This window comes from Carassius gibelio, chromosome B20, assembly GCF_023724105.1.
Source record: "Carassius gibelio isolate Cgi1373 ecotype wild population from Czech Republic chromosome B20, carGib1.2-hapl.c, whole genome shotgun sequence".
NCBI classification, from domain to species: domain Eukaryota; kingdom Metazoa; phylum Chordata; class Actinopteri; order Cypriniformes; family Cyprinidae; genus Carassius; species Carassius gibelio.
Genome location: NC_068415.1, coordinates 6,905,936 through 6,923,823, shown reverse-complemented (window position 1 = coordinate 6,923,823; position 17,888 = coordinate 6,905,936). Strand labels below are relative to the sequence as shown.

At 34.4% G+C, this 17,888-nt stretch overlaps 2 protein-coding genes across 2 annotated transcripts in view; both read right to left on the bottom strand.

The window, feature by feature from the left end:
- The window catches only part of rcan2 (regulator of calcineurin 2), a 58,531-nt gene extending 56,009 nt beyond the window's left edge, over window positions 1-2,522 (bottom strand). Inside the window, exon 1 of the mRNA XM_052587144.1 lies at window positions 2,355-2,522. The gene's annotated coding sequence lies outside the window, so the exon portion shown is untranslated. The remainder of the gene's footprint in view (window positions 1-2,354) is intronic.
- Window positions 2,523-3,752: 1,230 nt separating this feature from the next.
- On the bottom strand, window positions 3,753-17,314 carry LOC127983857 (24-hydroxycholesterol 7-alpha-hydroxylase). Its single transcript, XM_052586222.1, has 12 exons — window positions 16,990-17,314; window positions 15,854-15,989; window positions 15,472-15,646; window positions 13,010-13,159; window positions 12,722-12,815; window positions 11,096-11,191; window positions 10,906-10,996; window positions 9,810-9,943; window positions 9,499-9,594; window positions 8,449-8,537; window positions 5,436-5,523; window positions 3,753-4,672 (listed from the first exon to the last, which is right to left on the bottom strand). Exons 1-12 carry the CDS (start codon window positions 17,164-17,166, stop codon window positions 4,604-4,606), a joined length of 1,395 nt encoding a protein of 464 aa, XP_052442182.1. The 5' UTR covers window positions 17,167-17,314; the 3' UTR covers window positions 3,753-4,603.
- Between the last annotated feature and the right edge of the window lie 574 nt (window positions 17,315-17,888).

Sequence of the window (17,888 nt, the reverse complement as noted above, 5' to 3'; positions counted from 1 at the left end):
CCTCACGACATGCGACACAGAACTGAAACAGTTACATCCCAGAAACCCTACCGAGCAGATGTTACCCCTGGCCCCGGTAACTAATGCGCCGCCAAAAGATTAGGTTATGGGCTTATAGCAGAGCCAGCCTCTTGTCAGCCCACACAAACAACAATGGCAAGTGGGGAACAGCTTGCACCCATTTCCATAGAGCTGTTCCACATGCCTTTTCTTCCAGTGATCCACCCTGACAAGCTTGGTCCGCGGGCAAAGCCAGCACTGTCGCCAGTGTCACACGCACTGTTAAATCTCCCGTAGCTATTTTGGGATCAATAGCCCATCACCAGTCACACATACACGCTCTCAAACACACATGCATGCTCTCACTTTCACTCAAGGCTATAGATAGAGGCTGGAGCTGTCTGGTTCAGTATTGCCCTGTGTAAACGCAGCTAAAAATAGAATGAGGACTAATGAAATGCAGAGATTGTGAGGCATTTGATTAAAATGAAGACTTCCAGACAGGGGTCCATTTCATTTACAATATCACAATGACCTGATAGGAGATAAGGATGTACATAAACTATACATGAGCGCAGACATGTTATAGGTGCTCAGCTTTATTTATAGTGTTTTTAATTTTGGAACTGTTTCCGTGCCAAGAAGCATAGACCTACTGTTTATCTAAAGCTATAGAGGCCATTGACATGTTTGCTTGCAGGCATGAACAAGGTCACTAAACAAGGGAAATATATGGATCCTAATTCACTAAAAGAATAATCAATATCATTTACCACATTGTCTTTGTAAGCTATACAAACTAAAGTGTGAGAACAGTAACATTAAACACAAACAAATTCAGTTAATAGGCATTCTTAAATATTGTTAAGCCATATTATTATTATTATTATTATTATTATTATTATTATTAACTATTATTATAAAATTGGGAAAACTAAAAAAAAAAAATCCTCACATTCTGTTGATATTGACTTTACTCTGACCCTAATTTTATTTTAAGATAGGTATTTTTTATGTCTGTATATTTCATACAAGTATGTATACAAATATATTTGTGTGTGTGTGTGTGTATATACATAAACACAGATATACAAAAAACCCTTAAAATATAATATAATTATTATGCTATTTTATTCCTGTCAAATAATATATTTTCCATCAAATTCTTTTTTAGACATTAAAAATCATTTGAACCATATTCTTTGGCAAATTTGCCATGCTGTTTTTAGAAATTTGACTGTTGCTTCTATATGGGGTCAACCGAAAATTTACATTCTAAAAAAAGCAATGAACAAATATAAACACACAACTGGGTGCTAGTGTGCACACTAAACAGAACATGTTGTTTTATTAAACTTTTATTTAAATTAAAATGTCCCTGCTGGGACTAATAGATACCAATAGGACTAATAGGTACCAAATAGATCATGAGGGGTAAAAACTATGTAGTTATTAAATTTACTGCTTTTGACAATTATTTATAATGGAAATGTTCTTACAGTTTAAATTGCAGTGTACATGACATTATTTGTTACAAGCTATTTTAAAGATATAGAAAGACGACAAGATATTTTAAATGCCACTGGGTACAAATAAAGGCTATTTAAAGCTCAATTATTCTGTATTACATAATATATCATTGTATTTTTTATTTCAGTGCACAAAGGGCAAAATGAAAAGGGTAAGTGTCAATCACAGCCTACTGCAACCTGTTTGCTGCATCCCCCTTTGAGTCATCACTGGAGGAGCGGTCCCTCTGTCGTCATCACCTGACATTCACTTTCCTTCTCTTTTCTACAAAGGTTTATATTCGCCATTTCTCTAATTCCGATGACTAAAATATGATAAACCATTATGGCAAACATGCCACATCAACCTGTTTTAGCAACTGTCAATAACATTAGCCTACACTTCTGGTAGCGGCTGTCAAGGTCAAGGAGTGCACTTCAGAAACTAGGTTACTATTACAAATTCAATAGCGTCATCAAATGGCTTGCTTACTGGTTTTATTTTTGTGCAGATGGTTATTATAGCACCATCTGTCAACCAATACAGACTTTCCAACTTCTACGTCCCCTTAAACTCTTGAGTAAAAGTCATTTGTGTAAAAGTGACATGCAGGATCTAAGCAATGTAGATTACATGTAATACTAATATATAATATATAACCAACTATATATAGAATAGTATATAGAATAGAATAGGAAATAATTTCTGCAGTTATTTGACGCTCTCTCCCTCGCTCTCGCTTTCCTTTTCTCTCTCTGAATTAATAAAGCAGCAACACCTGTCAAAGCCCTGCTGTACAGATGCAGGATGATCTAATGGAGTAAGTCGACGCGGTTTTTCGGTACCTGTGCGGGATGTGGCAGTCCGGTGTGGGTATCTTCTGCGCGGTGGCTTTGACTCCCTCTCTTGCCTTTGTGAATCAAGCTCGCATTCCAGCTGCGATTCACTAATCTCTTGACGTTACTGCAGACAGCTTGATTCACCAATGACCGCCTCCCGGCATTCAAATGATGTTTTCTCAACCCACTAATGAAATGCAGCGCGCCGAGCGCGGGAGGGATTCGTGGACCAATAGCGCTCTCCTAAAAGCAAATATGCAAATCGTCGAAGTTACGTCAGCGCTTTCGCCAGCGGTTGGATGTTGCGGTGCTGCTGTGACACGTTCAGCAGGTTGTTTTTAGTAAATGTGGTGCAGGGCAAAGCAGAGATTTCTCGAAATGATGTCTGTCATCAAGGGCGTAGTTTTGGTTTGAACATCGGAGGAGTTGAAGCGTGAATTGTAGAGCCCCGGGTCATGTTCACTTATAAGGTTTATTTATTTGTTTGTTTGCTTAGGCTATATATTTATTTTTATGAAATGGGGTTTTGTGCAACCATTTATGCAAAGTTGGTGCAATAAAATAACATCATAGTTAACAATTACTTGTTAGGATATATATATATATATATATATATATATATATATATATATATATATATATATATATATATATATATATATATATATATATATATATATATATATATATAATTTAGTCACTTGGCTACAGTTTGAGATAATTGTTCTAATTCAACAATCTAACTTAACATTTTATTTTAATGACATTGTTTATTTCTTACTCAACAGTTCGTCAGGTTCTAATTAATTAAATTAGATCACACATATGACCATCATTATGTATATATATATACATAATCATTTATGTATATATATTATTTAAACAAGGTGCATCACCAGTTCACCTTATTATGTCATTATGATCTAGCTATAGATATTTAAATCACATATCATTTCATCATACATAAACTTCATTATTTGAGAATTGAAGTTTCTGAAAATATAAAGGATTCACAGGACAAAAATCATTTCTGAGATGCAAAAATGTTTGTGTGTGTGTCTATGTATTATTATTTGTGTCAATGAATGTTAAATTACATTATATGAAGGAACAGGAATGTCAAATTAAAGGGCATCACACTAATGTTTTATTTTGTTACATCACTCCACTTTTGAGTCTAGTATCCATGTTTAACATTGGCCTTCTGCTAAACATGTCTGGAATGTTGTGCTTGAGGAGTCTGTGTTGGAAAGTAGGCCATGTTCCTTGATCCAACAGGGATTTTAAGGTTAGGCTATGTTTGTTTTACAGGAAATTTGTTCTAAGACCAACAAAAGATGATGTCTGCTTGGTAAAATCACAGCATGGTTGTTCAAGTAAAATTGAAGTATAAAGAAGTGAAACTTCTGCAGCAAAACATGTTCTTTATTCAAACACAATTAAACTTGTTATTTAGTGAAATGCACTGCAAAGTAGCACAAAGGATTTTCAACTTCCAAATGCATGATTGATTCAATCAAGTATATATTTAATGTATGTAAACATTCTATTTGACTTACAAATTAAAGATGCTTGCATCCAAGGACATACAATTACTCAATGTAACTTATGTCATGTAATATTATGTAATATTATCCAGAAATGAGTGTAAACAGATGCAGTAAAGAACTTACAGACTACAAGACAGATGTGTTTAGAAACAATCCTTTTCACCACTGCAGAAAAAATAACCATGGTGTTTATATACGTAATAATGTGTTTACATATTTCTGTTTTACAAAAGAGGAACTCAACTTAGTTATATTGTCTATAAACTTGTCTTTACTCCATCCATTTTGTGCACATGATGTTTAACTGTTATAAATGTCTACAGTCGCATACAGCAATACTTTCTTTTTATTTCATAAATGCTGTAAATGATTAAGTCTCTTAGTCTGGGAAAGGAATTTCCACAACCTTGTACTTTCTGATATATATCATCTCCATGATGCCATTAGTTATAAAAGAGGTTGACCCAACAAAACTGTAATATATATTAAAGCCAATATCCTAAATTACCTTTAGCATTGTGTGATTTTCTGGTTTCCTTTAGAGGGATATAGTATTTGCCTGTGTCCAAGTCACTGTTTAACATTCACCGTGATGCTTCAAACCTCTGAAGCTTAGCCCAGGATATGCGGTTGATATCTGCAACTCTTGTCAAGACTGTCAGCAAAGCTCTAAAGCAGTAGCACAGGCCTCAGAACATGAGTGCTCTATTTATGCTTGTATCTCACTCTACAGGGTCCATCTGGCTGCTGGGTTCCCACCAAATGCAGAGGGCTCTGCAAGAACCAGATGCATATAATTATCAAGTGCAGTGACCACATAAATAAAATATACAATGCTGTATTCTATCAAAGTAATCAGATTGCATCTGCAAACAAATGATTTAACTTTTCGAACTATTTTGGGTTTTATCCGAATATCTATACATCTAATGCAATACTGTTCACAATATGGCTTTGGTCAGATATTTTAATGTTTTTGAAAGAGGTCTCTTGCATTTATTTGATAAAAAGTAACTTAAACAGTAACGGTAAACAGATACCATTGCAAATTAAAATAAAAGGTGTTTATTTTAATATATTTCAAAATGTAATTTATTCCTGTGGCAAAGCTATATTTTCAGAAACCATTCAGTGCCACATGATCTGATAATAAAAATGACAAAAAAATTAAAATCTAAAATGATTTATCAATTTATTATGTATTTAGCTAGTTGTAAAACAAATCTTGCTCCCCTCCAAAAGTATACATTAATGACCCATAAAATAGATGAATGCACGATTCATATTTAGATCAACGTTCCTCGTATGAACTTAGTCGTTGGTGGGCGAAACTTACAAAGCTATTTTTGGACAGGCCTGAGAATTGCAAGGGTAAAGAGCTGGATGCTGCTTAAGCATTCGATTGGGCTGTTGTTGGGTAAATACTGCCATAGGAACACATCTGGAAATGATTAACCTAATGCCTACTTTGAAGCCATCTCTTTCAAGGCTTATTCACCATTCTCCATTGGATGTTACTCTTTCTCAAGCCTCTTACCGGTTTGGGTATTGGATCCAGCGGGGTGAATTCAAACTTGTAGAGGATGAGTGCCACAAACATATGCAATTCCATAACAGCGTACCACCTGTTGACACAATAAACAACAAGTGCTTCTTATTGTCACTTTCTTTTTAATGGGCTCTTTCTCATGAAGAAAGAAAAACTCATCGTACTGAAGTGCTATTTGAATAGTACTGTGTATTAGTATTCTGATGGAATATTGCATGCTGTCTAGCAGTCATTGCACCTTCCCTCGAGTGCTGCTGAACACTGGGAAAACTTTGATTGAAATTGCAGGTAGAAAAGCAAAATGTGAATGAATGTCTTGTTTTGCGTGCAAATTCCAGGTGCATTCACAGCCACAGTGGCTTTGTTTGGAGGCGGATTGGGGAAGAGGAATATCAGGTGACTCGAAGTGAATGAATTAAAGCATGGAGAACAAGATGGTTCCTGGGTGAGACATAGAAAGGAATAATGGGAGGCAATAAAGGGAGGGTGAGAGATGCAAGTCATGTTTGAAATAATCAGCCCAAATAACCTTGAGGGCCGTGACTCATTCAGGGGCACTGTGTTTGTGACGCAAGTAGCCAATCTCCTAAAATGATCAAAATCAAATCAGATTGAGTGAGGGAAAATGAAATACGTGGGTTTGCCACACTCAATGTACTAATATATGGCAGCGTCCAGCTAAGAGATCTATACAAGCCTGAGTAGTCATTACAAAGCCGCCTCATGACAATGTGACATTTGAATGCAGGAAGTTGGTATGGATTCAATATTTCAATGGCATATGAAATTATTCTAGAAAGAATGTGGCAGTCCACACTCACATATGTTTCTATAGTGGAGAATGAATTTTATATCAATTTCTTTATTTGTTCAATTCATATTTATTTTAATGAATTTATTATATTTATCATATATAATTTATTATGTTGTTTTAATTATAAAAATTATTGTTAGCCCTCGGGTGCTGCTCACATGGTGGTCAAAAATGATGGATTTATTTTCCAATGAAAATGAATGTACTATATTTTAGATTTATAATTTCATATTTTAGAGTTTAAGGGGATTTTATGGTACTAAATTATATTTATGGGATAGTTGTGATTTTTTTTTTTTTTCATTTTAACCACTTTTTGGAGCATCTGAGCATTCACTTGAAAATTAAGTTCATTATTATGAAAAATGCACAAAAATGTTATATGAAAAATATATTTTCCATAAATTTTACTAAATATTTATGATGTAAAAATCAAAACGATAAATCTAAACAAGTTATGTTTCAAATTTGAGGTTGATATTTCAAAAAATTAGCTTTCAGTAAGATTTTGTTTGGGTGCAGTACCAAACTAGATAAGATTCATTTCCCATTCGTTTCCAATGACAGTAAATTGTGACTTTTTTTTTTAGGACCATTTAACCTTTTTGAATCATGTCCACGAATTTTGTGTTAGTGTGTGTGTGTGTGTACAGTATGTGTTCACATAGCAAGTGCCAAAACCTTTACCAAGTTTCATATCCTTGCAATGAAGTAAAACATAAAAGAATAATAATAAAAAAAAGACCGAACAGCAACAGAGAATTAAAAAGAAGAAGTAACCTGTCTGTAATCTCCCTTTTTCTCTATATTACTCCACCTCTCTCTTTCTTCTGTTTCTCCCTCTCATATATATTCCCAGACAGATAAACGTAGATGCATCTATTCTGGTGGGTTTCGAAAGGTCACTGGTCTTTGCCTATGCTTTTGATCTTCCTGTGCAGCTGGGAAAGTTCTTTATATGGTTCTATTAACGTCATGATGACCCTGGCCACACACTCCCCAGGGCCTTCATGATGTCATCAGTATGGGACCAAAGGGCTGGGACATAAGGGCCATGCTCAGTGCAACATAAAAGCAGTGTCATGAATCTATATCAACATTTCAGTATATCAGGAATGAAGCCATAGTGCACACTATCAATAATGCAATCCAGCTATTTACAAATATCGCTTGTAATTCAAATCACACCCTGATAAAGGTCTTGGTGGTTACAGCAAATAATTTATTTTTATTTTTTATTTTTTGTGCCAGTCTTGTTGTAAATAACCTGAGGGAACTGACATTCTCAGCAAGAGAGCCAAAGGGGAAAGATGGGTTGGTGCAGCTTGTGGCATTTGCTATAGGCCAAGTTGAACCTATAGCGTTCCTGCTACCAAACCACCAAATCTTGCTAGAGGGCAAAACAGCCCACGACTCAGCAATGGAGCTTCCAACTTTTATGTTTTAAATGAAAAAGTATATTATTTTTTATAATGCTCAAAATGGATAATATAGTCCTGCTTACATTTAAAATACTTTTTTTTTTAATTTAAACTAGAGAAGTTTTGATATGTATGACACCATTACTGTCTGATTTTATTACTGAATAAAATTGTATTGCTTACTTAAAATTTTGACTGGCATTTTTATATATTTAGGTATTTCTCTACTGGAAAAGAAACTCAAACGCAACAGGGTCAGATGTGCATGGTTTGAAATCCCAAACATCTCTGAATTGACATCATGAATGATGCTGAAATGATGATGATGAATGGTGATGAAAATGAAGATCAATTGCATTGTTTGTGCAAAGTTCAGTGAAGCTGTACCAGGGAAAAAGAAACAAAATGCACTAAGGAAAATAAATAAATAAATAAATAAGGCAAAGCAACTTTTATGAATTAAAATAACTAAATTAATCATCTTACATTCTACTATCAATTAATGTGTTGCAACACGTTGCATTCTATAATATTAATAGTGAATGTCTGACAAAAACCTCTAAATGAAATATAAATATATACATTTATTACTTTGAGACAAATTTATCTAGTAGACATGAAAAAAATATATTATTTATATATTCAGTTTTAGTAATTAAACTCGGTTGCATGGAATACTTTCCTCGAGTTAATTAAGTTCATTGAATGTTATTATCTTCGAGTGTACATGATGATTATTTTGTATAAACACAAGAGTTTTTCTAACCTTCCTGGGCACTGATTTTTCCCCCCTCCAAATGCCACAAACCCTTCCAAGTGGACATTCTTTTCTAAATCTGCCATTTCCCATCGTTCCTGTGGGAAGAGAAGTTTCATTAAAAATAATCCACTCAGACGACGGCCAGTCCAGAATACACCATTTCAGCCTGTCTTCCAGCACTCCAAGATTTAGTTTAATAACAAGACATATTTACAGTAATCTCTGAATTACTCTCAATGCAATGGCCATCTATTCACTAATGCGGCTTTATTGTGCTCATAAATGTATAATTGCCCTTGAGTTGCATCAAAAAACGAAGAAGTCTTTAAAGCTGGTCAAAAAGCCCTGCCTTCCAAGTTTTTTGTAGATTCAAAACAATAGTTTTCCAATGCAAAATACCACTGAATGTCCATTTAGTCATCAACCATGTCTATTCCTTGTATAAAATATTTTGATTACATTAAGGAAAATTAACTGAAATTGACCCATGAATGCACTGTTTAAATGCATCCTTTACACTTTACCCATGAATGCACTCATTTAAATGCATTTCCACTGTATAGAAGAGAGTTGATTTGAAACTAAACATATCTTTTGCTTAAAACAGCATTTAAAACATATAGATGTAGGTCTGTGCTATTTCCTTTAAGACATTAGTAGACAGAAGTGTAATGGAATCTCTACAGGTGTTTGCCGGAAGTTTCATTGTGAAGATAACTGTCAGGGTTTCCTTGAACACATACAGACCTATCATTCCTGTTTTAATGGAGCACAGCTGGAGTTTTCAGTATTCACAATAGAACTCACAGACAAAATGGAAAGAGGAAGTTTTATTGAAAGAAAATACCAATAAAAGAGATGCCGGTTACATCATAGAGCTAGACAAAAAAAAAAAAAAAAAAAAAAGTACAGGAACATTTAATAGTAAAGCAATTTACCTGCTATAAAAACATTTTATGAGCATGTGTCTTGTTTCTTTTTTATTTTAGTTTATAGAGGAATTTGTGTAAACCTCATCCTGTGGCTGAGATCATTCAGAACGGGGAAGTTACTCACAGGTTTGAAATCTTCGGGGTCTGGGAAATACTTGGGGTTTCGGTGAGCCCAGTAGGGAGACAGCATCAGCAGGTCTCCAGGTGGGATAACATAATTCTGAAATGCAGAAAACATGAATACAGTTTTTTAAGCTGAGAAAAAAAAGCCTGGTTATGTTTACTTTCTGTGTGAGTCAAAAGGGCTGATCCCAATATACTTATATATATTTATTAATATATATAGCGATATATATACAGACTGCCCTTATAGACCGATGCATAAAAACACTGAAATAAAATGCATTGTACAATGAATAATCTGTCATGGCTGACCCGTAATTTGAGAGGCCGCACTACTTTACGAGTGATGGCTCCAGGGGCCCTCAGCCGAATGGCTTCCATGATACACCACTTCACATATGGCATGTGCTGTAAGTCATCTAGGGTCACCCTTGTCTTCTCCTTGTCTTGAATGCAAAGCAAACACACCAGGACAATATTAACTATCAATAGCTTTAAGTACTACTGATGTGTGATTAAGAGAAAGTTTCATTCAGTAACAAAGCCTAAACAGAAGCACAGTGAAACCCATTTTTACATTTATATTTAACTGTCATGTGCTTTTGCCTTGTGCATATAGAGGTGCAATATGCAAATCATGTTTATATGTTCATATGGGAAAATGTCTAATTTTTGTAACATATAATGCAAAAAAAAAAAAAAAAAAAAAAAAAAAAAAAACTATTGTACTGTAAGACTTGTATAAAATAATGCATAAGAGTTTGCTGGCCTCTAGTGGATAATGGAGGAAGTTTAATGTATAAAAAGGCCCCGGAGAGAGATCAAATAATGCTGGAAAAAAATATATATATCTCAAGATTTTCACAAAAAAAAAAAAAAAAAAAAAAAAAAACATTGTTAATGTTGAAAGAAATTATTTTTGTACACTAAATTAGCATATTAGAATGATTTCTGAAGGATCGTGATGAGCCAAGGATGACTGGAGTAATGATGCTGAAAATTCAGCTTTGTCATCACAGGAATAAATAACATTTTAAAATATATTTCACAATATAACAGCTTTTACATTTTTTTTTATTTATTTTTTTTGATTAAATACATGCAGCCTTGGTCAATAAAAAACATAAAATCTTACATACCGTACATTTTTAAATGATAGTACATAATGTTAGTTAATTGTGTAGTTTATACTGAAAGCTATAAATGAAACCAGTCTAGGTGGGGCTGTACAGTTTCAAAAAACACTGGTTTTAAGATATTCCACATAAACTTTAAGATAAGTCACCACTGATAAGCTTCTACTAAATATTGTAGAAACGTAATTTTCTGTAAAGTTTGCAATAATTTGTACCATAAATACTGCTATACAAATAAACTTGAATTGAATTGAACTGAATATTGGTTTTACCTTGGTCTCTGAGGGCAACGTTGATCTGATCCATTGCAATCTTATACGCCTCAGGATTGGCCAAAATAAAAGCAATGGCCCAAAATGTAATCTAGAATAAAGTAAAAACACTTGTCCTCATTACTTGAATGTCAAATCTGAGCTAACACATAGAAAGATATTGTGTTATAGCACTGAACCTCTCACTTACTGGTATAGCATTTGCAAGGGAAGCCCAAAGCAAAAGTAAACCATAATTGGGAAGATATGTGTCACTTATTGCAGAAGCCAGGTGCTGTAGTAAAGTCTAAAGAGAAGCAGTGACAGATCAGAAAAGATTTGGGATTTTATTATACAATGTCTAAATACTGCAGATAGATTTCTAATATTATGCTGATTCCAAAATCAAAAAAATATTTATGAAGATGAGAAGAACAAAACTGTAAATCTTCAAATGCCATATAGTCCTGCAAAAAAGCTAAGAAGCCTAAATGAAAACTCTTTAGCTCCATCTGTTGGGGCAAACATGTTCATGTACACATTCAGCTGGATTGTCCTCACTGCAGAACACAAGATTCAGGGAGTGAGGTGGGATCCAGATCCAATTCCTCCCATCTTACATAACAATAAACCTAACCGTTTCCACCCCCTGATCCTTAAAGCTACCCATCTCCACCCCCTGGATGGATCTTGTGTACTGCAGTGAGGGTCTACTGCATTCAACAGAGGCATAAGAAAGATTAAGTTTGGCCTTGAACTCTAGTTCCATGAGCTTCAAGATCAAGATCAGTAATCAACATGGCTCCAGACCATCAATTTACCTCTTGTTAAGTGAAAAGCTGCATGTCTGTAAAAAAACAAATCCATCATTATCCATCGTTTTTAACTTCAAGCCATTGCTTCTGTCTATAATATTGTAATAATTTGACTCAGGAGAGAAATATGCACAGATTAAGCTCACTTTACAAGTGAAAACAGTCCAAAGAAAATCCTTAACAAATAAGTTTGTGGATTTTAATATGAGACATTTTTTGCTGATGGAGGCATTTTTATAGATTACAGACTTTTATTTTGACCAGAAGCTATGGATTAAAATTAAAATGCCTTAATGATGAATTAATTTCTTACAAAAACATAGCTTTTCACTTCGCAAAACATTAAATGGACTGGAGTCATGTGGATTATTTGTGAATTATTGTTATGTTTCTAATAGCTGTTTGGACTCTCATTCTGACGGCACCCATTCAGTGTAGAGAATCCGTTGGTGAGCAAGTGATAAACTGAATTTCTCAAAATCTGTTCAGATGAAGAAACATCTGATGGCCTGAGGGTAAGTATTTTCAGCAAATTTTCATTTTTGGGTGAACTATTTCTTTGAGTAAACATTTTAAAGGCAATTCAACACATTTTTGACAAGTCAGCTCTGTTTAGTGAGTAAAACAGTTGGCAGATAAGAAATCCACAGTGTTCGGTGTATCATACTAAGCCATTAATTGCTGTAATTTAAGAAGGCCTACTTCCCCTTGAGAAAGTAAAGTAAGGGATTACTCTTAATTTTTCTGTAATGTAATTACAGGTAATTCTGATGTAACTGCATTGTTTTAATGTAACTTTCTCCCTTTAAATACCTTTAGTCAGTTCAAGAATAATTAATGCAATTTTATATTATTTATTGGAAAGTATTAAAAAATCTTATCTATCCTTGTATCCTTGTTATACTGATCAAAGTTGACATGGACTTTAGAAAGTAATTAGCAACAAGTAATGCAATACATTTTAGAGAGTGTAATTAATACAGCCATTTAATTAAATCTAATTAAACTACTACCAATATTACCTTTCCATCATTCTCATTGTAGAGGGTCTCCTGTGCTCTGATAGCCATATTTCTTAGCAGAGAAAGGAGCCATTGCTTTGAGTTTGCCCACTGCCTGAAGACACAAAAGATGAATTCCTTTAACTCTTTGGTTACGGATCTTTTGAATGTATTTAAACAGAAATGTATGCCGATATGCAAGGCCTTTAGCTGAGTATTTTTCAAATAACTTATAAATACAATTCGGGAGACTAATTGTGTTTTGTAATAGCAGCTTTTAGTAATATTGTGCCAGCAGCGCTCACACACTTCAAGAACAAGTCTGGGAGTTGGGAGCCATATTCGAATCCTTCATCATATGTTGTGAACTTCTCCAGGAACTCCTGCCTTGTGAGGGAATTACTAGGGGAGTTACATCGGCCCAGTAAGTTGCTCATTACTGCTGGATACATAACACTCCTGAAAACAATATATAGTACAGTTTTCAAAAAATAAATACATTTGATTTTATTTAAATATTAAAATATACAATAATATTAATGTATATTGTATTACACTGCACTGCATTGTTTTGTTGCAATATTTGTTTCTTAATAATTTTGAGTTGCTGATTTGACAATAATAGTGCCTGTTTCCCTTAAGCATGACACTAGGGGTGTGCGATATTGACAAAAAATAGTATCTCAAAATTTTCTGGGATGTTATCCATGAGGATTATTAGATTATATTTTGTAAGATTTTTATTGTGCTGGTAGCTTAAGGAGTGACGTAGATAGCTGGCTCCTAAAGTTTTTGATATTCTTCATATTTTGTGTGGTCAGTTCAAGCTGATAGAAAGTAATATTTTCCGACAAATTTAACCTGATTTTTACATTTTATAGCCATTTTTCTAACAGAGTCCATTAACTTTTGAGTCAAATTCTTACATTTAATCAGTAAATTAGAACAATAAAACATTTGAACTGAAATCATTGTAAAAAAAAATCAACTTTGCAGTGCAGAGGAAACACAGAAGCTAAATCTGAAGTTGCATTTAAATATGTTTACACACTGTTTAATGCAGGGCATAAATGTACAATTAGTCATTTAGCAGATGCTTTTATCCAAAGCGACTTACAAATGAGGACAATGGAAGCAATCAAAATCAACAAGGAGGGAATATTTACTTTAAAAGTCCATAAAAGTGACTTTAAATTTTTGTAATGGCACAATCAAAAATGCAAGATTCTTGCCATTTATACAGCAAGACCATTGGAAGACCATTTAAACAGCAATAACAAATGCACACACGCATATATATATATATATATATATATATATATATATATATATATATATATATATATCCACTGAACAAAATTATAAACACAACAGAACGTTTTTGCCCCCATTTTTCATGAGCTGAACTCTAAGACTTTGAATCTAAGACCTTTTCTATGCACATAAAAGGCCTATTTCTCTCAAATGTTGTTCAAAAAATCTGTCTAAATCTGTGTTAGTGAGCACTTCTTCTTTGCCGAGATAATCCATCCACCTCAAAGGTGTGGCATATCAAGATGTTGATTAGACAGCACGATTATTGCACAGGTGTGCCTTAGGCGGGCCACAATAAAAGGCCACTCTAAAATGTGCAGTTTTATCACACAGCACAATGCCACAGATGTTGCAAGTTGTGATGGAGGGTGCAATTACTGCAACAATCAGTTTGCATAACCAAAGAATTTCTGCACAAACTGTCAGAAACTATCTCAGGGAAACTCATTTGCATGCTCGTCATCCTCATCGATCTGTACACAACTCCTGGAAGCTGAAAACATCCCAGTTTTTGCCTTGCCAGCAGAATCACTGGACATGCCACCCATTGAGAATGTTTGGGATGGTCTGGATCGGCATATACAACAGCATGTTCCAGTTCCTGCCAATATCCAGCAACTTCCCACAGCCATTGAAGGGAAGTGGACCAGCATTCCACTGGCCATAATCAACAACCTGACCTGCACTGCATGAGGCAAATGGTAGTCACACCAGATACTGACTGGTTTTTGGTCCCCCCGAACCCCCCAATACAGTAAAACACTGCACATTTTAGAGTTGCCTTATACTGTGACCAGCCTAGGCACACCTGTGCAATAATCGTGCTGTCTAATCAGCATCTTGATATGCCACACATGAGGTGGATGGATTATCTCGGCAAGGGAGAAGTGCTCACTAACACAGATTTAGACAGATTTGTGAACAATATTTGTGAGAAATAGGCCTTTTGAGTACATAGTAAAAGTCTTTGAGTTCAGCTCATGAAAAATGGGGGCAAAAACAAAAGTGTTGCGTTTAAAATTTTGTTCAGTATATATATATATATATATATATATATATATATATATATATATATATAAAACATAAAATGTTGAATACTGATATTAGAAATTATTTAAATAAAATACTTTGAATGTGAAATTAAAAATCAAAACTGCCAGTATGCTGATACAAATGTAATTGTTGTGCATTATGGAAAGTTTTTATATTTTTTTTTACTCAGCAACATCAAATTAGGTAATATTAGGCCTATTTTTGCAAATCAGCACAATTTTGTTATAGCTTTGTTATATTATACATATCATAAGCATAATCTATTGATATGCAGTGGCATTACTTAGCACATAATTTCCCTTTTTTGTGTTAACCAGTTGCAGTGAAATGTATGGAAGACATGTCTACTGTTCTCAAAGAGATACTTTAGCACAAAGTAAATAATTCAAGTAAGAAAACAATACTTGATGATCTCATTCAGCTGTCCAGTTCCTTTACTTCCAAGGTTCTCCAGATGGTCATTAAATTCTTCACAGAGATGGACAGAGAGCATTGCTGTGTTGCCTGGAGTAAGTCTGCCTTTGATTATGGTGGCACAGGTTGGATGGGTTTTATAGAAACAGTCTTTGTTGATAGAAGCTGGACAGGAACCCAAGGTTAACATTATCACATTATTACAGACTACAATACTGATGACGTCCAATCAGAAAGTCAGTCAAGGACAGTCATAAATCATCTCATCGAGTACAGAGTCTAAGGTCATGTATAAGAGAGTAATGATGTAGATTCAAGTGCTTTAGCAATCAATTATAAATCGAAACATTTACCATTGGTATTGTACTGTACCTGTGTTGTGAACAGCTTCTTGCACTGCTTGTTCAAAATCAACATCTTTGGAAGTGAAAAAAGCTCGGAAATCCTCATTTAGGGTCACAAATGTCAGTCTCTTCCCAGCAGCTACAACAGTGAAAACTGGGCCATACTAGAAGAACAATCACACTATTATACTTTTAGAAAAGAAGCTTTATTATTTCTATTTCATACAAATTATTAAATCTTATATTAAGATGCAAATTAAGTGGGAAGGGGAAAAAACCTTAAGAGAACCTTAAAAATATTTTGGTGTGATTTCTTGCCTTGGCAGAAGCAATTACTGAATTTTATAGAGCAGTTGTCTATTCAGCAAACCTCTCATTATCTCCCATGCTTTCAGAGAACTGGCACAGCGGTGCCCAGAACAAAAATTGTGTCAAAAAGGGCCACTGTGTGCAGCTTCTGTCCTAGTTGCATAAATTAGTGGTGCTGAACTGAACTGTCTTCAAACTCGGTTAGTATGGCACAGCACAAAAACAAAACACGTCAAGATCGACCGCAGGGCTCCAGCATAGCATCTGGGTTAATATTTTGTAGTTGCTATTGAAAGAATAAACACCCAGCCATCACAATAAATAAATACATAAACAAGCATGCAAAGAAAATATGTGTAGTTGAGATACAAAGACTGATGGCACATTTTCTAATATTGTTTAAAATAATTATAGTAATAATAATGTACTGATCATTTTAGGAGAACGTGTAAAATATAGAATTATATGTTACTTTAAAAAAACTTCTGCTCTAAAAATCAAAATGATCACACTGCACTTTTATATTTTCGTACAGTAGATCAGTGCAACAGGTTCATCAAAATTTGCAGGGGAGGAGCTGGACTTCTGGACCCATTGCCAGGCCAACCCTGTATGATTTATGCAAAAGACTGTTACCAACCTTTTAAATGTTTTTTTTTTTTTTTTTTTTACATAACAAATGTTCTGGAGAAAAATGTTGAAATCCCTGAAATCAAATGTCTGAAATCCCACTGCACTAATAAAATAAAAAATATATGCAAATATTATAGCTGTGAAAAAATCTACATGTGCAAATCACCTGGACTATACAGTTATGATTCTTTATTCAAGTAATTTCCCAGTGGACAAACTTACTTTGTCTCTGGCTTGCTGAATGAAATGCAACGGTGCTTTGCCAAATTCAAAAGCAGCACCAAACCAAGGTATCCAACCTCTTATGCACGGAGGAGCATTGGGATGACTTTTGCCAAAGAGAAGATTAAAAGAAATAATCACAATAGACACAGTCAAAATTAAAGTAATCCATTCCATCGCGACCTAGAGTCCAGTGATGCTCGTCTGGAGCGTATATGATGAGTCTGTGTCAAAAAGTCCTGTTAACATAAGCCTATCTAATTACACTGACCAGAGGTCACGTATCAGATCGGATTCCCTCGTTGTGAATGATCTGAGCCACGAAACTAAATCCTCCCACCACACCGCTAACTCCTCCCACTATGAACCCCGTGTGACTTCATAACACTAGCTCACACCATAACATAACCCCTCCTACTAAATGATTAAGCTCTCCCCTGATCTAGATAGCCCCTCCCACTGGGAGACAGGTGTTGCAGGCGCTGCTAACTCAGCAGTTCATTCAAACTGAAACAGTTAAAAAATCATTACGCAGAATGAATAAAGAAGAGTTAAATATATCAATCATTTAGTGGTTCAACAAGTAAGTAAATTTTGAGTCTTTTGATCCAATAATATCTGAGACGTTGAAGCAAGTAAGTTTTCTTTAACAGTGACAAGAAACTTTATATATAATTAGTATATCTTAAATTGAAATTAAAATTAAGGTATGGTATTACAATTTCAAGCATCTGATACAGAATAAAATATAGTATACAGATAAACGCTTTCATACCAAAGTAAATTTTGGCGCAATCTAAGCAATAGTAATGAAAAAATAATATAATTAAATAATTTATATAATGAAATAAATAGAAAATAATACATCGCTTTTTCAATTCAATGTAAAAGAAGATTAA